This window comes from Oncorhynchus mykiss, chromosome 23 (assembly GCF_057628025.1).
Source record: "Oncorhynchus mykiss isolate SJ-2025 chromosome 23, ASM5762802v1, whole genome shotgun sequence".
NCBI lineage: Eukaryota > Metazoa > Chordata > Actinopteri > Salmoniformes > Salmonidae > Oncorhynchus > Oncorhynchus mykiss.
Window position 1 is genome coordinate 45,831,005 of NC_143044.1, and position 18,360 is coordinate 45,849,364.

At 41.5% G+C, this 18,360-nt stretch overlaps 1 protein-coding gene across 3 annotated transcripts in view; it reads left to right on the forward strand.

The window, feature by feature from the left end:
- Positions 1-18,360, forward strand: part of LOC110502992 (centrosomal protein of 170 kDa) — a 98,925-nt gene that overhangs the window by 1,235 nt on the left and 79,330 nt on the right. The window contains exons 2-4 of one of the 3 annotated variants that reach the window (XM_021581356.3): positions 542-672; positions 11,882-12,021; positions 17,939-18,028. In XM_021581356.3, the coding sequence (XP_021437031.2) occupies positions 11,890-12,021; positions 17,939-18,028 (222 nt within the window). In that variant the 5' untranslated portion in view covers positions 542-672; positions 11,882-11,889. The remainder of the gene's footprint in view (positions 1-541; positions 673-11,881; positions 12,022-17,938; positions 18,029-18,360) is intronic. The other 2 variants (XM_021581355.3, XM_036960827.2) reach the window with 2 other exon arrangements.

Here is an 18,360-nt window from a genome sequence, read left to right on the forward strand (position 1 = left end):
CGGCTCTCTTTGTGTAATGTATAGGTTTTTTCACCACACAAGGCTTCAACTTAAAAAGTGCTGCCAATGCATCTGAATAATTTTATATTTGTGGTTTAGTTTGTAATGCAGTCCTCTTCATGAGACAATCTCGAACCTCTTTCAAGACGTCACCTAATGTCAAACTCCCATGAATTAGAGGGGTGTTTCGAAAAGAGCTCTCTCTTTTTTTTAATCAGTAAAGCTCGAGATTCTGCTTTGTCCATTATGCTCATGAAAAGTGATAAACTAATGTGAATCAGGCAGGCGGTGGTCTGTGAAATAATACTATACACACATTTTAGAAAGACAATAGTCAGACAAATTGATTGGCTTACAATAGCTAGAACCTTAATAAACCAATTTATTAAATAACTTCTGGTACAGCTCCTGCATTAAACAGCCATTTGTCTGTGTGAAACAGACTGGAATTCTTTGAGAGTGGGACAGTGTGAAACAGACTGGTATTCTTTGAGAGCGGGACAGTGACCATCTGCTTTTGAATCGCTGTCTCCTCCTGCAGGAATTCAAGTGTTGGGCCTGTGCCACTGATAATCATAGCCAGCACTCCAACTGTAACCACTGGCTGTAGGCAGCTGTGTCCGACTCATTGGATGACTGGAGAGGCAGCACACTGAAGTAGCCTACGCCTAAGTACTGACCCATTTTACCATACTTTAGTTAGAGTACTTTAAATATAGTTCTGCATCAATTTGAGAGTATACTGTAAATTATTATCAAGGTCCTTATGCCACTCATGAAGCTCTTTTTAGAGTCTAGTCTCAATGACCTCCTGGTAACAACAAGGTATACAGTATAATGTAAATTATTATCAAGGTCATCATGCCACTCATGAAGCTCTTTTTGGAGTCTAGTCTCAATGACCTCCTGATAACAACAAGAATATCTTAATTTTTTATGTTTGAGGACTTTGTTGTCCAGCCCTGCCATTGTTTCTTAACAGCCAAGAGGAAGCTTGGGAAATGAGTTCACTTTACTACAGCATTTTGTATGTTGTTCATGAGACACTCCTACTTCACTCTGCCATAGACACTGCCACGGGGTCAGTTCCCTTTTCAGTGTTGTTATAATAGTGTGTTGTTATAATAGTGTTGTTATACACACTAAGAATATAACTGAAGCTTCCACCAGGTCTATTTTACTAGAGGTTTATGGGTTAATTGCCTGAAAGAATAATGGGCTCTTGTTTTCAAGGAGAGGGATAATTAAGCAATAAGGCCCAAGGGGGTGTGGTATATGGCCAATATCACACCTAAGGGCTGTTCTTATGCACAACGCAACTCGGAGTGCCTGGATACAGCCCTTAGTCGTGGTATATTGGCCATATACCACAAACCCCGAGGTGCCTTATTGCTATTATAGACTGGTTACTAACGGAATTAGAGCAGTAAAAATACATTATTTGTCATACCGGTGGTATACAGTGTGATATACCACGGCTGTCAGCCAATCAGAATTCAGGGCTTGAACCACCAGTTTATAATTGTAGTTATACCATGGGTAGGCTAGTTGCATCTATTCCATCAGCCATGTTATAGAACAATAACATCCACTTTTTCCACATGTAGAATAAGTGTCTCAAACTACATGCAATCAACTTCACATCCGTTTTGGGGTGTGACATTGGCCTATTATCTTTGCCAGTATGGATAATTTCTTTCCACGTGCCAGTCTCTGTTTCTGTGTGAGTGACATGGCTATTTTTATTGTCCTGTGAAAATAGGAAGGCCATCTCTGGACAACATTAGAGGTGGTGTCATTGTTAACTTGGAATGGCTAGTTAAGTGCTAATGTCCCTAGTAAGGCCAGAGCCGAGCAAGGTGGAGCTAATGTTTCAGATTCACAGGCTGTGGTCAGTGTATTTACTGAATCAAACATTTTCTTGACTTGCTCTATAATAACCTGTATGAGCTTAACATACACTTTTCCGCTTATGCATGATGTTTTTCTAAAATAAAACATACATGTATTTTTGTGTCTGGAGTAATGTGTCTGGAGCCTCCTTTCACTGCTACCACCCTGTATAGACCAGATCCTAGATGGTGCATGACTGTGACCAATGAATTCAGTGTCCCATGTCATCTACTGATGTCCACATCCTTATGTCTGGCACCAGCCAGTAGGGTCACCATTAGTGCAGGTTCCCCATATCCCTAGAGAATGTTATGATTATATCCATCATGACATTGTTGCATGTGTGCTAAATCACCAGTGACCTATATCAATTTAGCTTATAATAATACTATGATTAATAATAATAATAATATATACCTTATTGTTCATAGCTGGTCATTTTTCCGTGCTGCTGTTGAATTAGGGATTTTTAAGAACATCTATCAATGACGTTGTAAAAGGATTGTAATCTATTGTTTGATGTGAATGGATGTGAACGGATGCCCAATCGGGATTCACTTGAATATACATTTTCATTGCTATTTTTAATGTAAACAATTATGCCATGCTGCACTTACAACATGTACAGACATTTGAATGTCAATAGTATTACAGGCATCAATTACAGTCTATACGTTGAAGCCTATCTGAGTAAACATACAGTATGCCCAGCATGTATTTCCATATGTAGGTCATATGGATCATTAAAGATCCCATGGCACTTATCGTAAGAGTAGGGGGGTTGACCCCGGTGTCCTGGCTAAATCTGGCCCTCAAACCATCATGGTCACCTAATCATCCCCAGCTTACAATTGGCTCATTCACCCCCCTCCTCTCTCCTGTAACTATTCCCCAGATCGTTGCTGTAAATGAGAATGTGTTCTCAGTCAACTTACCTGGTAAAATAACAGATAAATAAAATAAAAGATTTAAAAAATTAAGGTCAATGAGCATGTGTATTAAATAAGGGTTTTACGTACTGATCACAATCAGGCTCAGTTTAGGTTGCAGGATTATTGCACAGTTTGGTTTTTCTCACAAGCTGCTCAGGTGATAGATGAGCTGTCTAGGTGTTGTCTATGTGCTGTCTATGTGCTGTCTAGGTGCTGTCTAGGTGATGTCTATGTGCTGTCTATGTGCTGTCTATGTGCTGTCTGGGTGCTGTGTGGGTGCTGTCTGGGTGCTGTCTAGGTGCTGTGTGGGTGCTGTCTGGATGCTGTCTATGTGCTGTATATGTGCTGTCTATGTGCTGTCTACAAGGAAATGTTTTGCGAAGATAGGGGCTCTTTGAGTTAATTTGGTCAAACAGAGTTGGTCTGTAGAGCTTGTTTTCCATAGCCATTCTCCCTATAAGGTCTCCTGTCCCCATACTGTAGCATCCAGCAATACGGTTCACTAAGAAAGGGAGACTGTTAGCTATTGTTCAACTTTGCAGTCAGCCTATCTTAGCCTATCCCGGGGGCTCTTGAATGAAACAAAAATGGATGAGATTGCTTATCTCACCTAGACGTATCTCACCTAGACGTATCTCACCTAGACGTATCTCACCTAGACAGCCATGTAAGTGCTGAGTCCTTTGTGATAGTTATTTTGTTCTGTCACCAAATAATAATTTTTGCATTTATGAATTAAGCCATGTTATTACGGATCCATAGTCTAACTGAGATCATATAAGGATATGCTGGTTAAAGGATGGCAATACAAATACTATTCTATGTGAGCAGTTGGCATAGTGGCACATTGTGGTTAGGTAAGCAAGTTACACAATGTGTTTTTCATGTATGAGCACAGGAAAAGTAGTCCATTCTGGTACAAACTTCAAAGTGAATTGTCTCCATACAGACAGTCAGCATGAAGCAGCAACACGCCCCTGGGAATAAGCCATTGTACCCTCAATGTGTGCCCAGTAGTTTAGTTGGAAGTCTTCCTATTGCATAGTCACATTTCCCCCCAAATTACCAGACTCTGACCGTGTCTGAATACCCATTCTTGCGACCTAAATAGTAGGCCATTTGAGTACACCAAAAAAATGGTTTTATAGTATGTGACATTTTGACAATTGAGTATACTTGAAATGCCTGGATTTCGTACTCATTAAGGCTTTTACAACAGCTGATCAATTAGGTATTGGGATGAGCTCCCAAAAATGCACCAATTAATGCAAAACAACACAATAGAGCATTCTCATGATACCAAAATAGAAAGTTTTAAGTATGTGAATTCTTTCAAATCTAGTATGGTTTAAATGCCAGGACGTTCTTATAATTTCAGCTCTTCATCTAGTAGGATTAGATGCATACTTTTCCACAATGCATTGGAAGAGGTGGGCTGCGAGTGATAGGCCCTAGTTCTCTTCAAGTAGCCAAACAATAGAATTGGGCTACCTAATTGGGAAAATGCCGAATAGCGATGGTGTTCAAATGTAGGCTAATCCGTTTTTGAATCGTATCGAGTATTGTATCATAGGCTACATTTTAGAAAACAGAAGCCTTTTTAAAATGTATTTTTTACCCAAAGTGGATTTCTGTTTTCATTGAAAAGTGTTTCTTGTTCTCTTAGCCTTTGCCCGAGCTTTTAAAGAAAATACTAAACCACCTTTTGATTTCTGAGCGTGTCGGCACCGGGGACTCGGGATGTGACTGAGTTATTGAGTTATTGGGTCTCCCAAAAGCTTCGTAGCACCAAGACCATCTTTCGTCCTTTTAGTTTCAATGGAATTAAGATGATTATTTTTCCCATTGCTTTTGGGAAAACCAGCCCAGGACTGTTTATTTGAACATATGGATTGGTTTAGTTTGTAGGCGTGGCTACCTATTTAATTATTACATTTATGGATCAACCCTTAGCAGTCATTCTGATCTTGTTCCCAATGAACAGTGCTTTAGTTTATTATGTTGCCGTCCAACGGTTCTGAATTTGCGACACACACCCAACTGTCTACGTTTGTCTGTGCAATAGCCTTTTAAGTTGAACATTTGAAACATTTTTGTGTGTGTACTAGGCTATTGGATTTAATTTATATATGTTACAGGACTTTGGTTTCACTGATAAATATGTTGAAATGGACCCAAATGATCTGTCTCCATCTTCAGTCCTTTTTAAATAGGATCGATGTGCTATATGGTCTACTACAGTATAGGTCCAATGTGATAGTCTGCCTATAACCAGCCTGAGTAGGCTCATGACTCCATTGGGTCCAATGTGATAGTCTGGCTATAACCATTTTAGAGAAATGTATCGAATTGAAAAAAAACTATTATCAGGCTGGCTAATGCGATGCATGTCCGTTGAATTTGGAAAGATCTACCCGCACTTGACCCCGTCCCATCTACTCAGCCAGCTACTGCGTTGCGGCCGTGGCATACTGCATACATTTTACTAAACGGTATATGCTAAATAGTATGCAACAATGAGTACATAGTATGCTGTTTAAGTATGTAGTGAGCTAGTATTGGTTTCCGGACACAGCCAGTGTCTGCGCTCTCTGTTGGTTTTGTAATCACGTCTAATATTAGCAAGGGATGTTGTCTGAGGCCACGGTGCCCTCAAGGAATGGATACACAACATCAATTGATTGTGTGGTTATATAAGATGTAGCCTGCCAGTGATGAGTAATCACTCCCATACCAAAAAACAAACAGATTGATGGGATTGCTGTGCAGCCTAGCTGTGCAGCCTTTAAAGAAAGGATCCTTGTGTTTGATCTTTCCTTTTGTGAAAAGTTAGATATATACCTCTGTGTTTTCTGGTCTGGCCTGGCCTCTGGTATGGTCTGGTCTGGCCTGACTGTAAATAATAGTGCAGTCATCTGGGACCAGAATAAGACAGAGTAAGATCCAGTCCTTTTAGTTGTTTATTGCCCTGGGCTGTTGTCTTGCCTCCCTATTCTTTCGGACTGTCGATGCAGCCATGTATCAAAGTAAAGGGCTAGCTTTGGGCCTGCTGAAGCAAATAAGAAGATCAGGCAAGTTATTTCATTTATGAGATTTTACAAGCTATTTCATTTATGAGATTTTACAATCTATTTCATTTACGAGATTTTACAAGCTATTTCATTTATGAGATTTTACAATCTATTTCATTTATGAGGTTTTACAATCTAGTTCCTTTTAGTTGACAGGAGGCCACATTTAACATGGCAGCCTTTACTGAAACACCTGCCTCAGCATCTTGGATATATGTGGGAGTGCTTGCACAGATTGCCTATGCATTATTTTGTGTGTGTGTGTGTGCGCGCGCATCTGGCAGTGATAGGTGGTCTTAGTCCTGTGATAGTCAGTAGCCCTGGCCTATGATGGGATAAGGAGGCTGAGGGACTGTTGAATCATGTGACCATGGCGCTACTTGGAGGATCCATGGTCACAGGAGAGAAACACATTAGAGACACCCGGAAGAGAACGCTCCATTCATATGTCACTTTCGCTCAGAGGGAGCCTGAAATCTGATTGGTTTAGCGATTAGGGAATGATTTTGAATGGCTGGAATGAGATCACTATACTACTTACACAATTTGTCATGTTGTATTTAGATAAAGTAATGCTATGGCTTAGAAGGGGATTAGCCAAAGAGCTGATTATGCTAGATTCGCTTGTGCTTTCTCCAATTATTTTTGTCCTTTAAGGGATGACTTCATTGTCTTGGCTGGTAGGAAACCACCCCCCCACCCCCCATGTCAGAGAGCTGGATTGTTCTGAGCTGACTGTGCATGCTTTTTGTAAAAAAATTATATTATTATTATTTATTACAAAAAACACAAGGAAGGGGTAACATTAAAGTATCAGAACATGAAGGGCAAACAATACAGCATCAATACACTATCAAACATGTGACTGTGAATGCTTTGTGAGGAGGAGAAGGCATGAGAAACAGGAAGTAAGCTCAATGCTTCCTGAGGATGGCCTTGGCTCGTCTTTCAATCCCCTTGGACAGGAGGTTTGATTGTTACACTGCATTTGTGATTTGAAAAACTACTCTGTGTTTTAAACATATTCTCACGCAGTAACAGTAGGCAAAACAAGCACATTTTCAACAATGTGTATGATTAGCTTTTAACCTCTTACACGGAAGTCAGTTAAGAACACATTCTTATTTTCAATGACGGCCTAGGAACGGTGGGTTAACTGCCTCGTTCAGGGGCAGAACGACAGATTTTCACCTTGTCAGCTCGGGGTATTCAATCTTGCAACCTTACAGTTAACTAGTCCAACGCAATAACGACCTGCCTCTCTCTCGTTGCACTCCACAAGGAGACTGCATGTACGCGAATGCAGTAAGCCAAGGTAAGTTGCTAGCTAGCATTAAACTTATCTTATAAAACACAATCAATCATAATCACTAGTTAACTTCTTATGGTATAGGGGATGCTTGCTTCCCACTTAGCAAAAAGCCAGGGAAAATGCAGCGCGGCAAATTAAAATAAAATTATATTAAAATCAAACTCATTAAATCACACACGTAAGGTAAAGTCCCCCCTTATCTCAGCTCGCTGGTCACCATTGCATCTCCCACCTGTAGCACATGCTCCAGCGGGTATATCTCTCTAGTCACCCCCAAAACCAATTCTTTCTTTGGCTGCCTCTCCTTCCAGTTCTCTGCTGCCAATGACTGGAACGAACTACAAAAATCTCTGAAACTGGAAACACTTATCTCCCTCACTAGTTTAAGCACCAACTGTCAGAGCAGCTCACAGATTACTGCACCTGTACATAGCCCACCTATAATTTAGCCCAAACAACTACCTCTTTCCCTACTGTATTGTATTTATTTATTTATTTTGCTCCTTTGCACCCCATTATTTTTATTTCTACTTTGCACATTCTCCCATTGCAAATCTACCATTCCAGTGTTTTACTTGCTATATTGTATTTACTTTGCCACCATGGCCTTTTTGCCTTTACCTCCCTTATCTCACCTCATTTGCTCACATCGTATATAGACTTGTTTATACTGTATTATTGACTGTATGTTTGTTTTACTCCATGTGTAACTCTGTGTCGTTGTATGTGTCGAACTGCTTTGCTTTATCTTGGCCAGGTCGCAATTGTAAATGAGAACTTGTTCTCAACTTGCCTACCTGGTTAAATAAAGGTGAAATAAAAAAAATAAAAGTAAGATACTAAATTAAAGCTACACTCGTTGGGAATCCAGCCAACATGTCAGATTTTAAAAAGGCTTTTCGGCGAAAGCATAAGAAGCTATTATCTGATGATAGCACAACAGTAAACAAAGAGAGTGGCATATTTCAACCCTGCAGGCGCTACACAAAACGCAGAAATAAAATATAAAACATGCCTTACCTTTGACTAGCTTCTTTTGTTGGCACTCCAATATGTCCCATAAACATCACAATTGGTAATTTTGTTCAATTCATTCCGTCCATATATATCCAAAATGTCCATTTATTTGGTGCGTTTGATCCAGAAAAAAAAACATTATTACAAAGTCCAGACCTGAATCCAATTGAGAATCTGTGGAAAGAACTGAAAACTGCTGTTCACAAATGCTCTCCATCCAACCTCACTGAGCTCGAGCTGTTTTGCAAGGAGGAATGGGAAAAAATGTCAGTGTCTCGATGTGCAAAACTGATAGAGACATACCCCAAGCGACTTACAGCTGTAATCGCAGCAAAAGGTGGCGCTACAAAGTATTAACTTAAGGGGGCTGAATAATTTTGCACGCCCAATTTTTCAGTTTTTGATTTGTTAAAAAAGTTTGAAATATCCAATAAATGTCGTTCCACTTCATGATTGTGTCCCACTTGTTGTTGATTCTTCACAAAAAAATACAGTTTTATATCTTTATGTTTGAAGCCTGAAATGTGGCAAAAGGTCGCAAAGTTCAAGGGGGCCGAATACTTTCGCAAGGCACTGTATCTGTATATTTCATGTGATGATAAAAGGCTCATACAATACAAATATTTTTTAAATGTTTTCTTTCACAGTGATAGCGACTCCGACTGGGAGCCCCCGGTGCCAAGCTGCCCACTCTACCTGTGCCCCCAGTGGTGTTCATATGCCACAGTTCATTACTGCAGGCATGACTGTGCCTCAGGGCCAAAAGGGCACAGCATGGAGGCGTCGTTGTGTTCTGTGTCGCATGAAATGCACTACTTGTTCAGTTTGCCTCTGCTTTACATCAGAAAGAGACTGCTATGGGACAGGGCACAGGCAGCAAAATATTATGACGGGGACTTCCAAGGGGTGTACTGTTTTTTTTTTCATATTTATTTTCTAATATTTAAACAACAAAAAAATGTGTGTGTGTGTGTTAGAATTGCTTTTTGATATGTTTTATATAGTTATTTGCGCTGCTGTATATAGTTATAGGTCATTTCACCAATTCAGCCACTTGGGTACATTTGGGCAACTTGTGTGGGACACCTGGGTGACTTCATGCTAAATATCATGTAGCTCACCCATTCCTGAAGTTATCAGTCTGAAACTTTGCACACCTACAGTTGCCCTCGTGTTATCCATAAAAATTATCTCCAGCATCCTATCTGACTGTGTGGCTATTCTAGTACATGTGAAAGATGATGCTACAACAATAAAAAACACAAAACGTATGCTCTTTCTTTCTCTTTTCTTCCACCAGATCTACTGTGTTATATTCTCCTACATTCAATTAACATTTCCACAAACTTCAGAATGTTTCCATTCAAATGATACCAAGAATATGCATATCCTTGCCTCTGGGGCTGAGCTACAGGCAGTTAGATTAGGGTATGTCTTCAGGCGGAAATTGAGAACAAAGGGATGCAGCCATAACAGGTTTTTAAGAAAACTTGAAATCGGCCCTAATTAATCGACCATTCCGTTTAATCGGTCAACCTCTAGTTTGGAACTCTTATTGGTCTATTAACTCATTTACCATATGGTGATGTCGCCATGGAAGTCCGAAAATCCCTCCCACAAAAACAGGCTGAAATTTCAGGCGGTGTTTTCAAACAGCTCTTACACTAAAAGGGCATTATAATAATGTTCACAAGTTCACAGTATTATTCCAAACTCATAGTGTAGAAATATAGATAAAACAACAGAAAATCACATTTTTGACTTGATATGGAATTTTGTTATCAATGTTCATAAATTTCAATTCTTCTAAATGGTCAGCAACCCAGAGTTTGTAAAGTTCTGGTTTAAATGAAACAGACAGAATTCCCAGCTTACAAAAGTCAAAACAAATGTTTATTCACGAGAGCTCTGCAGTTCATATACAAAGACATTCCTTTTATACCATGCTTCTTATTTACGCACACACATGCACACTAACATTAGGAGAGCTGTCTTCTCCAGAATTCTCACCACTCTATATTACTAACCAGACGCCAGTTCCATTCCTCCAAGGTTAGGGAAAATTTAGTGTAGGATGCAGTATACAGTATATACATACAGATGAAGTCGGAAGGTTACATACTTGTAGGCTGGAGTCAATTAAACTAGTTTTTCAACCACTCCACAAATTTCTTGTTAACAAACCATAGTTTTGGCAAGTCGGTTAGGACATCTACTTTGTGCTTGACACAAGTAATTTTTCCAACAACTTTTTACAGATTATTTCACTGTATCACAATTCCAGTGGGTTAAAAGTTTACATATACTAAGTTGACTGTGCCTCTAAGGAACTTGGACAATTCAGAAAATGATGTCTTGGCTTTAGAAGCTTATGATGGGCTAATTTACATTATTTGAGTCAATTGGATGTGCACCTGTGGATGTATTTCAAGGCCTACCTTCAAACTCAGTTCCTCTTTGCTTGACATCATGGGAAAAATCTAAAGAAATCAGCCAAGACCTCAGAAAAATAATTGTAGATCTCCACAAGTCTGGTTCATCTTTGGGAGCAATTTCCAAATGTCTGAAGGTACCACGTTCATCTGTACAAACAATAGTACGCAAGTATAAACACAATAGGACCACACAGCCATCATATCGCTCAGGTATTCTGTCTCCTAGAGATGAATGTACTTTGGTGCGAAAAGTGCAAATGAATCGCAACAAAGGACCCTGTGAAGATGCTGGAAGACACAAAAAGGGGGAGGCTTGCAAGCCAAAGAAAACCATCCCACTCTATATCAATATCTGCTCTATATCAAATTAGCATACCCCCTGAGTCCCTTCCCTGTTTCACACCTGGTAGGTTGGTGGATGGGATTTCCAGCTCTCTGTAACCTATAGTGCAACCAGTGGATCCGTCTCCTCTATACCATGTTTCTTGTAGGATGGCAATGTCTGTATTTCTGATTTCTTTGGTGAAGTCAAGGTTCCTGCTCTTTAGGCCAAACGCAGATGACCTCAGGCCTTGGGTATTCCAGGAAGATATAGTGAAGGCTTTGTGTTCTATAAAGTGTCAAATGTTGTTGGTTGTGTGGTTTGGCCTCAGACCAGTAAGTGTTAGCAGAGCCTGCTGAGCATCTGGTACATTGCCAATGGCTTGGGATAGTGCAAGAGTGGGGGTTGGGCCAGTTTGCCTGCTCACGGCCTGGGCGTATGTGTGAGTTCCATGTTGGGGCCCTCTTTGTGGGAGTGGGCGGCATGGGGTGGGCAGGAGGGGCATAGGTCTGATCTGAGGGGGCCTAAATGAGGTGTGGGCATGGTTGACTTGTGGGGTATTGATTGGTTGGGGTGTGGGTGTCTATTGATCTGTTGCACCTGTGTGAAGTGTTGGGGCTGCGTTTGAGAGCGGTGTTCTTTAGGGTTCGGGCGAAGGTGGGCACTGCTGCCTTGTACAGGTGGACCTGGTCGTAAAGGCTGTTCAAGTCCAGGGTGGAGTGGTGGGCCAGTTAAACATTTGGTTTTGAGGTACAGTCGCGGGAAATACTTGCGTTTACCCGCTGAATGGTAGCAGGGTGGAAGTATTTTTGTGGTAGCAAGGTGGAGATAACCACTTGTGCGTTTGGGAAAGTAGAAGAAGCTTTTTCAATCAATCTCTCTCTTGCTCTCTCTCTCAGGATGACATATGGTTGGAGTGAGTAGCGTAGCAGAGATGAGTCTCACATCATGGTTCCTGGTGAGCAGCGGGGGCACTCGTCACCGTCTGCCCCTGGAGATGATCTTCGTCGGCCGAGACGACTGCGAGCTCATGCTGCAGGTGAGTATGGCTCCAATTGATACAACACGTTACAGCATCACGTGATACAACACAACCTTTTACAGCATCACATGATACAGCAGAACCTTTTACAACATAACATGAACAACACAACCTGTTACAACACCACACATCATACAACACAACATGATATGATACACCATGACAGAACACAACATGATATGACACCATGACACAACACGACACAACACATGAATCAACATAACACAACATGATACAAGACAACATGTTACAGTACAACATGATACAGCACAACATGATACAAGACAACATGATACAACACACCAGGACACAAAACAACATGATACAATACAACACACCATGTTACAGCACAACATGATACAACATAACCCAACATGATACAACACAACAAGATTTTCCTACCTCATGATGCCATCAATTTTGTGAAGTGCACCAGTCCCTCCTGCAGCAAAGCACCCCCACAACATGATGCTGCCACCTCCGTGCTTCACAGTTGCAAGCCTCCCACTTTTTCCTCCAAACATAACAATGGTCATTATGGCCGAAACAGTTCTATTTTTGTTTCATCAGACCAGAGAACATTTCTCCAAAAAGTACGATCTTTGTCCCCATGTGCAGTTGCAAACCGTAGTCTGTTTTGTTTATTGCGGTTTTGGAGCAGTGGCTTCTTCCTTGCTGAGCGGTCTTTCAGGTTATGTCGGTATAGGACTCATTTTACTGTGGATATAGATACTTTTGTACCTGTGTCCTCCAGCATCTTCACAGGGTCCTTTGCTGTTGTTCTGGGATTGATTTGCACTTTTCGCACCAAAGTACATTAACTTCTTGGCGCACCCATCCCGTTAACGGGATAATTTTCGTCAACATCCGCTGAATTGTAGAGCGCCAAATTCAAATTAAATTACTAAAAATATTTAATTTTCACGAAATCACAAGTGCAATATAGCAAAACACAGTTTAGCTTGTTGTTAATCCACCTGGCGTGTCAGATTTCAAAAAAGCTTTACAGCAAAAGCTATCCAAGTGTTTGTTAGGACATCTCTCTCAGCAGACAAAACATTACAAACAGCTAGCAGCAAAGTAGATTAGACACGAAAGTTAGAAAAGCAATATGATCTTTGGATGTTTGCACTCACGAGACTCCCAGTTACACAATAAATGTTCCTTTTGTTCCATAAAGATAATTTTTATATCCAAAATACCTCCTTAGTTGGCGCGTTTTGTTCAGAAATCCACAGGCTAAAGCGGTCACGACAGGGCAGACAAAAATTCCAAATAGTGTCCGTAAAGTTCGTAGAAACATGTCAAAATGTTTTTTATAATCAATCCTCCGGTTGTTTTTACAATAAATAATCGATAATATTTCAACCGGACCGTAGCCTTTTCAATAGGAGAGAGATAGAAAATGTCTGCTCCAAGCTGTTGCGCATGCAAAACTCTGCTGGCACCCAGCCATCCACTGACGCGATGTGATCCTTCTCACTCATTTTTCAGAATAAAAGCCTGAAACTATGTCTAAAGACTGTTCACACCATGTGGAAGCCATAGAGAAAGGAATCTGGTTGAAATCCCTTTAAATGGAAGGAAGGCATGCAATGGAACCGAGAGGTTTCAGGAAAAACAGTACTTCCTGGTTGGATTTTCTGTTCTGTTATACTCACAGACAATATTTTCACAGTTTTGGAAACGTTAGAGTGTTTTCTATCCTAATTTGACAATTATATGCATATTCTAGATTCTGGGCCTGAGAAATTTCATCCAAACATCAAAATACTGGCCCCTACACTCAGAGGTTAATCTCTAGGAGACAGAACACATCTCCTTCCTGAGCAGTATGATGGCTAAGTGGCCCCATGGTGTCTATTCTTGCGTACTATTGTTTGTACAGGTGAACGTGGTACCTTCAGGCGTTTGGAAATTGCTCCCAAGGATGAACCAGACTTGTAGAGGTTTACAATTTTTTTCCCGAGGTCTTGGCTGATTTCTTTTGATTTTCCCATGATGTCAAGCAAAGAGGCACTGAGTTTGAAGGTAGGCCTTGAAATACATCCACAGGTACACCTCCAATTGACTCAAATGATGTCAATTAGCCTATCAGAAGCTTCTAAAGCCATGACATAATTTTCTGGATTTTTCCAAGCTGTTTAGAGGCACAGTCAACTTAGTGTATGTAAACTTCTGACCCACTGGAATTGTGATGCAGTGAATTATAAGTGAAATAATCTGTCTGTAAACAATTGTTTGAAAAATGACTTGTGTCATGCACAAAGTAGACGTCCTAACCGACTTGCCAAAACTATAGTTTGTTAACAAGAAATTTGTGGAGTGGTTGAAAAACGAGTTTTAATGACTCCAACATAAGTGTATGTAAACTTCTGACTTCAACTGTATATGGGTCTATGTGTGTGCCTGCGTCTGTACGTGCGTGCCTGTGTGTGTGTGTGTGTGTGTGTGTCTCCGCGCATGCATGTGTGTTTGTGTGTGTCTCCGCGCATGCATGTGTATGATCGAGAAAGTCTCAGTCAGAGATGTTTCTAGAAAGTGGGGCAGATACATGTTGAGTTAGGTCCATCCAGACAGGAGGGCTCCTTAGGAAGTAGAGTGGCTGCTGCATTGCCAAGTGTGGAGCAGAGAATGGGTGTGGTGTAGCTGCATATATCATGGAATATCTTTAGGGATTGATTCAATCCGTATCGTGGAAGATCCGCGGTATTGCACGAGTGAAATTTAAAGGGAATTCTCCCACGTTCACGGAAACTGTATTGCCTGTAAATGCTGCATATGTCATCTCATTTGGGACGTTACCTTTCAATTTTAATCTCACTACAGCGTGGATCTTTAGTGCTACGGTTTGAATCTAGGCCTTAGACATAGGTTTCAAAGCAACAGCAATGGTAGTAAAAACTAATTGTTAAACCTATTGTTTATATGTCAACCCTTAAAATAGTGTCACAGTACAACTTAAATAGAATATATTAATGTACTTTCCGTGCTCCTTGATGTCAACTCTGAATCTAACTAAATGACACTTTCCAAGCCAACTTAAGTAGTTGATTACTCACTGGTCAGGTTTCTGCCAGGCCCTGGCTCTGTATAACGAAGAGTATATTTATTTTCAAGGAACTGAGTTGCCTGTGTGTGGCAATACTGACAGTGCTTCAGTCCTTAACTCTGAGCCACTAGAAACCCTGACTTCACAGACACTCTTGGAGACACTAATAAAGTAGTCCCCCTTCGACCTCCTCAATCCTCAGTTTGTCCCTGTCTACAAATGAGCCTATAATTAAGCAGCAGGTCGTTAATACATCAGCACATCACCAATAGGAGTTAGAAGGTACCATGCTAAAAGAAAGAAACAGCCGTTTCTAAAGAACAAGCAGTTCAGAGTGCTGCAAGATACTTCTCTCTGGCACTCTGCAGTTTTACTGCTGAAATCAGCAGGGTTGCAAGGAAAGGAACAAGGAGGCTGTTTTTCCAAACAGGGATCCTGTTTTCTAGGGTTTGTCTCTCTGATGACCTGGGGGAAAGAGAGGAGAAGACTGGGTACTTTGTTTAGTATGAGTCTGCCAACGGAAAATACGCCAAGAGGTCCGGGCCATGTGCCTGTTTTTACTGGCCTCAGTCTTTTTGGTGTCACATGGGTGTCTCAGGAATGTACGGGTTTAAGAGTCGTTGCATGGATTCCCAACGCAAGGGTATCATACTCAAACCAGGACCACTCCCAACTAGGCCTCTTCTAGTTAGTAACAGTCAAATCTGGACCACTCCCAACTAGGCCTCTTCTAGTTAGTAACAGTCAAATCTGGACCACTCCCAACTAGGACACTTCTAGTTAGTAACAGTCAAATCTGGACCACTCCCAACTAGGACACTTCTAGTTAGTAACAGTCAAATCTGGACCACTCCCAACTAGGACACTTCTAGTTAATAACAGTCAAATCTGGACCACTCCCAACCAGGCCTCATCTAGTTAATAACAGTCAAACCAGGACCACTCCCAACTAGGACACTTCTAGTTAGTAACAGTCAAATCTGGACCACTCCCAACTAGGCCTCTTCTAGTTAGTAACACTCAAACCAGGACCACTCCCAACTAGGCCTCTTCTAGTCAATAACAGTCAAACCAGGACCACTCCCAACTAGGCCTCATCAAGTTAATAACAGTCAAATCTGGACCACTCCCAACTAGGCCTCTTCTAGTTAGTAACAGTCAAATCTGGACCACTCCCAACTAGGCCTCTTCTAGTTAGTAACAGTCAAATCTGGACCACTCCCAACTAGGCCTCATCTAGTTAATTACAGTCAAATCTGGACCACTCCCAACTAGGCCTCTTCTAGTTAGTAACAGTCAAATCTGGACCACTCCCAACTAGGCCTCTTCTATTTAATAACAGTCAAACCAGGACCACTCCCAACTAGGACACTTCTAGTTAGTAACAGTCAAATCTGGACCACTCCCAACTAGGCCTCTTCTAGTTAGTAACAGTCAAATCTGGACCACTCCCAACTAGGCCTCTTCTAGTTAGTAACAGTCAAATCTGGACCACTCCCAACTAGGCCTCTTCTAGTTAGTAACAGTCAAATCTGGACCACTCCCAACTAGGCCTCTTCTAGTTAGTAACAGTCAAATCTGGAACACTCCCAACTAGGCCTCTTCTAGTTAGTAACAGTCAAATCTGGACCACTCCCAACTAGGCCTCTTCTAGTTAGTAACAGTCAAATCTGGACCACTCACAACTAGGCCTCTTCTAGTTAGTAACAGTCAAATCTGGACCACTCCCAACTAGGCCTCTTCTAGTTAGTAACAGTCAAATCTGGACCACTCACAACTAGGCCTCTTCTAGTTAATAACAGTCAAATCTGGACCACTCCCAACTAGGCCTCTTCTAGTTAGTAACAGTCAAATCTGGACCACTCCCAACTAGGCCTCTTCTAGTTAGTAACAGTCAAATCTGGACCACTCACAACTAGGCCTCTTCTAGTTAGTAACAGTCAAATCTGGACCACTCACAACTAGGCCTCTTCTAGTTAATAACAGTCAAATCTGGACCACTCACAACTAGGCCACAGTCAAATCAAAGGGCCATGTTTGTGTTTGAAATGATTTATTCCATGAAGGCATTCATCTGTCATGCTGTTTCTATAATAGGCTATGCTATCTACAGTAGACTTATCTTAGTGTAAACACTGTTTTATATTTGACACTTATATATGACAAGTCATGTTCACCATGAAACGTAGTTACTTCAAATCTAGCACTGACATGCATACATGCTTTAGTAGAAGCTCCCTCTCTCTTCATTCTCCTGAATCACGACTTCATGCTCTGAACAGAGAGAGAACATACAAGATTTCAGTAGCTCTCTGTGTGGATGTCGTAGCTCTCTGTGTGGATGACATAGCTCTCTGTGTGGATTCCGTAGCTCTCTGTGTGGATGTCATAGCTCTGTGTTTATGTCGTAGCTCTCTGTGTGGATGCCGTAGCTCTCTGTGTGGATGCCGTAGCTCTCTGTGTGGATGCTGTAGCTCTCTGTGTGGATGCTGTAGCTCTCTGTGTGGATGCCGTAGCTCTCTGTGTGGATGCTGTAGCTCTCTTTGTGATGCTGTAGCTCTCTGTGTGGATGCTGTAGCTCTCTGTGTGGATGCCGTAGCTCTCTGTGTGATGCTGTAGCTCTCTGTGTGGATGCTGTAGCTCTCTGTGTGGATGCCGTAGCTCTCTGTGTGGATGCCGTAGCTCTCTGTGTGGATGCTGTAGCTCTCTGTGTGGATGCTGTAGCTCTCTGTGTGGATGCTGTAGCTCTCTGTGTGGATGTTGTCATGTCAAAAACATTTCAAGTTCATCATTGATGTCAAGTTACCATTCAACAATATGTAACTCCATTACTGACTGTGACTGTTGGGTTTGTGTTTACAGTCGCGGAGTGTTGACAAGCAGCATGCGGTCATCAACTATGAGGTGACCAGCGATGAGCACAAAGTCAAGGACCTGGGCAGCCTGAACGGGGTGAGTAAAAGGGGAGGAGAAGACATGTAAAAGGGTCAGAGGTTGTGCTTCATCTTTAGGCCAATCAAATTTGCTCCAGCTTTGACTTGAGAGGAATTGACAGGGCTGAGATAATTACCCCTTTATTCCACACCATTATCTTTCACGGCAGAGAAAAACCATGTTGAAGTGCTCTTCCTGCCACATGGTGTGTGTGAGTCATGTGTTAGTTGTCCTAGTTCTGCTGATGGCTGTGTAACTTACTCAGTGTTTAGGCTAACCCACTAGCTTGGAACAACTTTGAAGCATTCTCCCAGGCAGGAAGCTGGAGTCATAAGCTCTTCCTCCTGAGT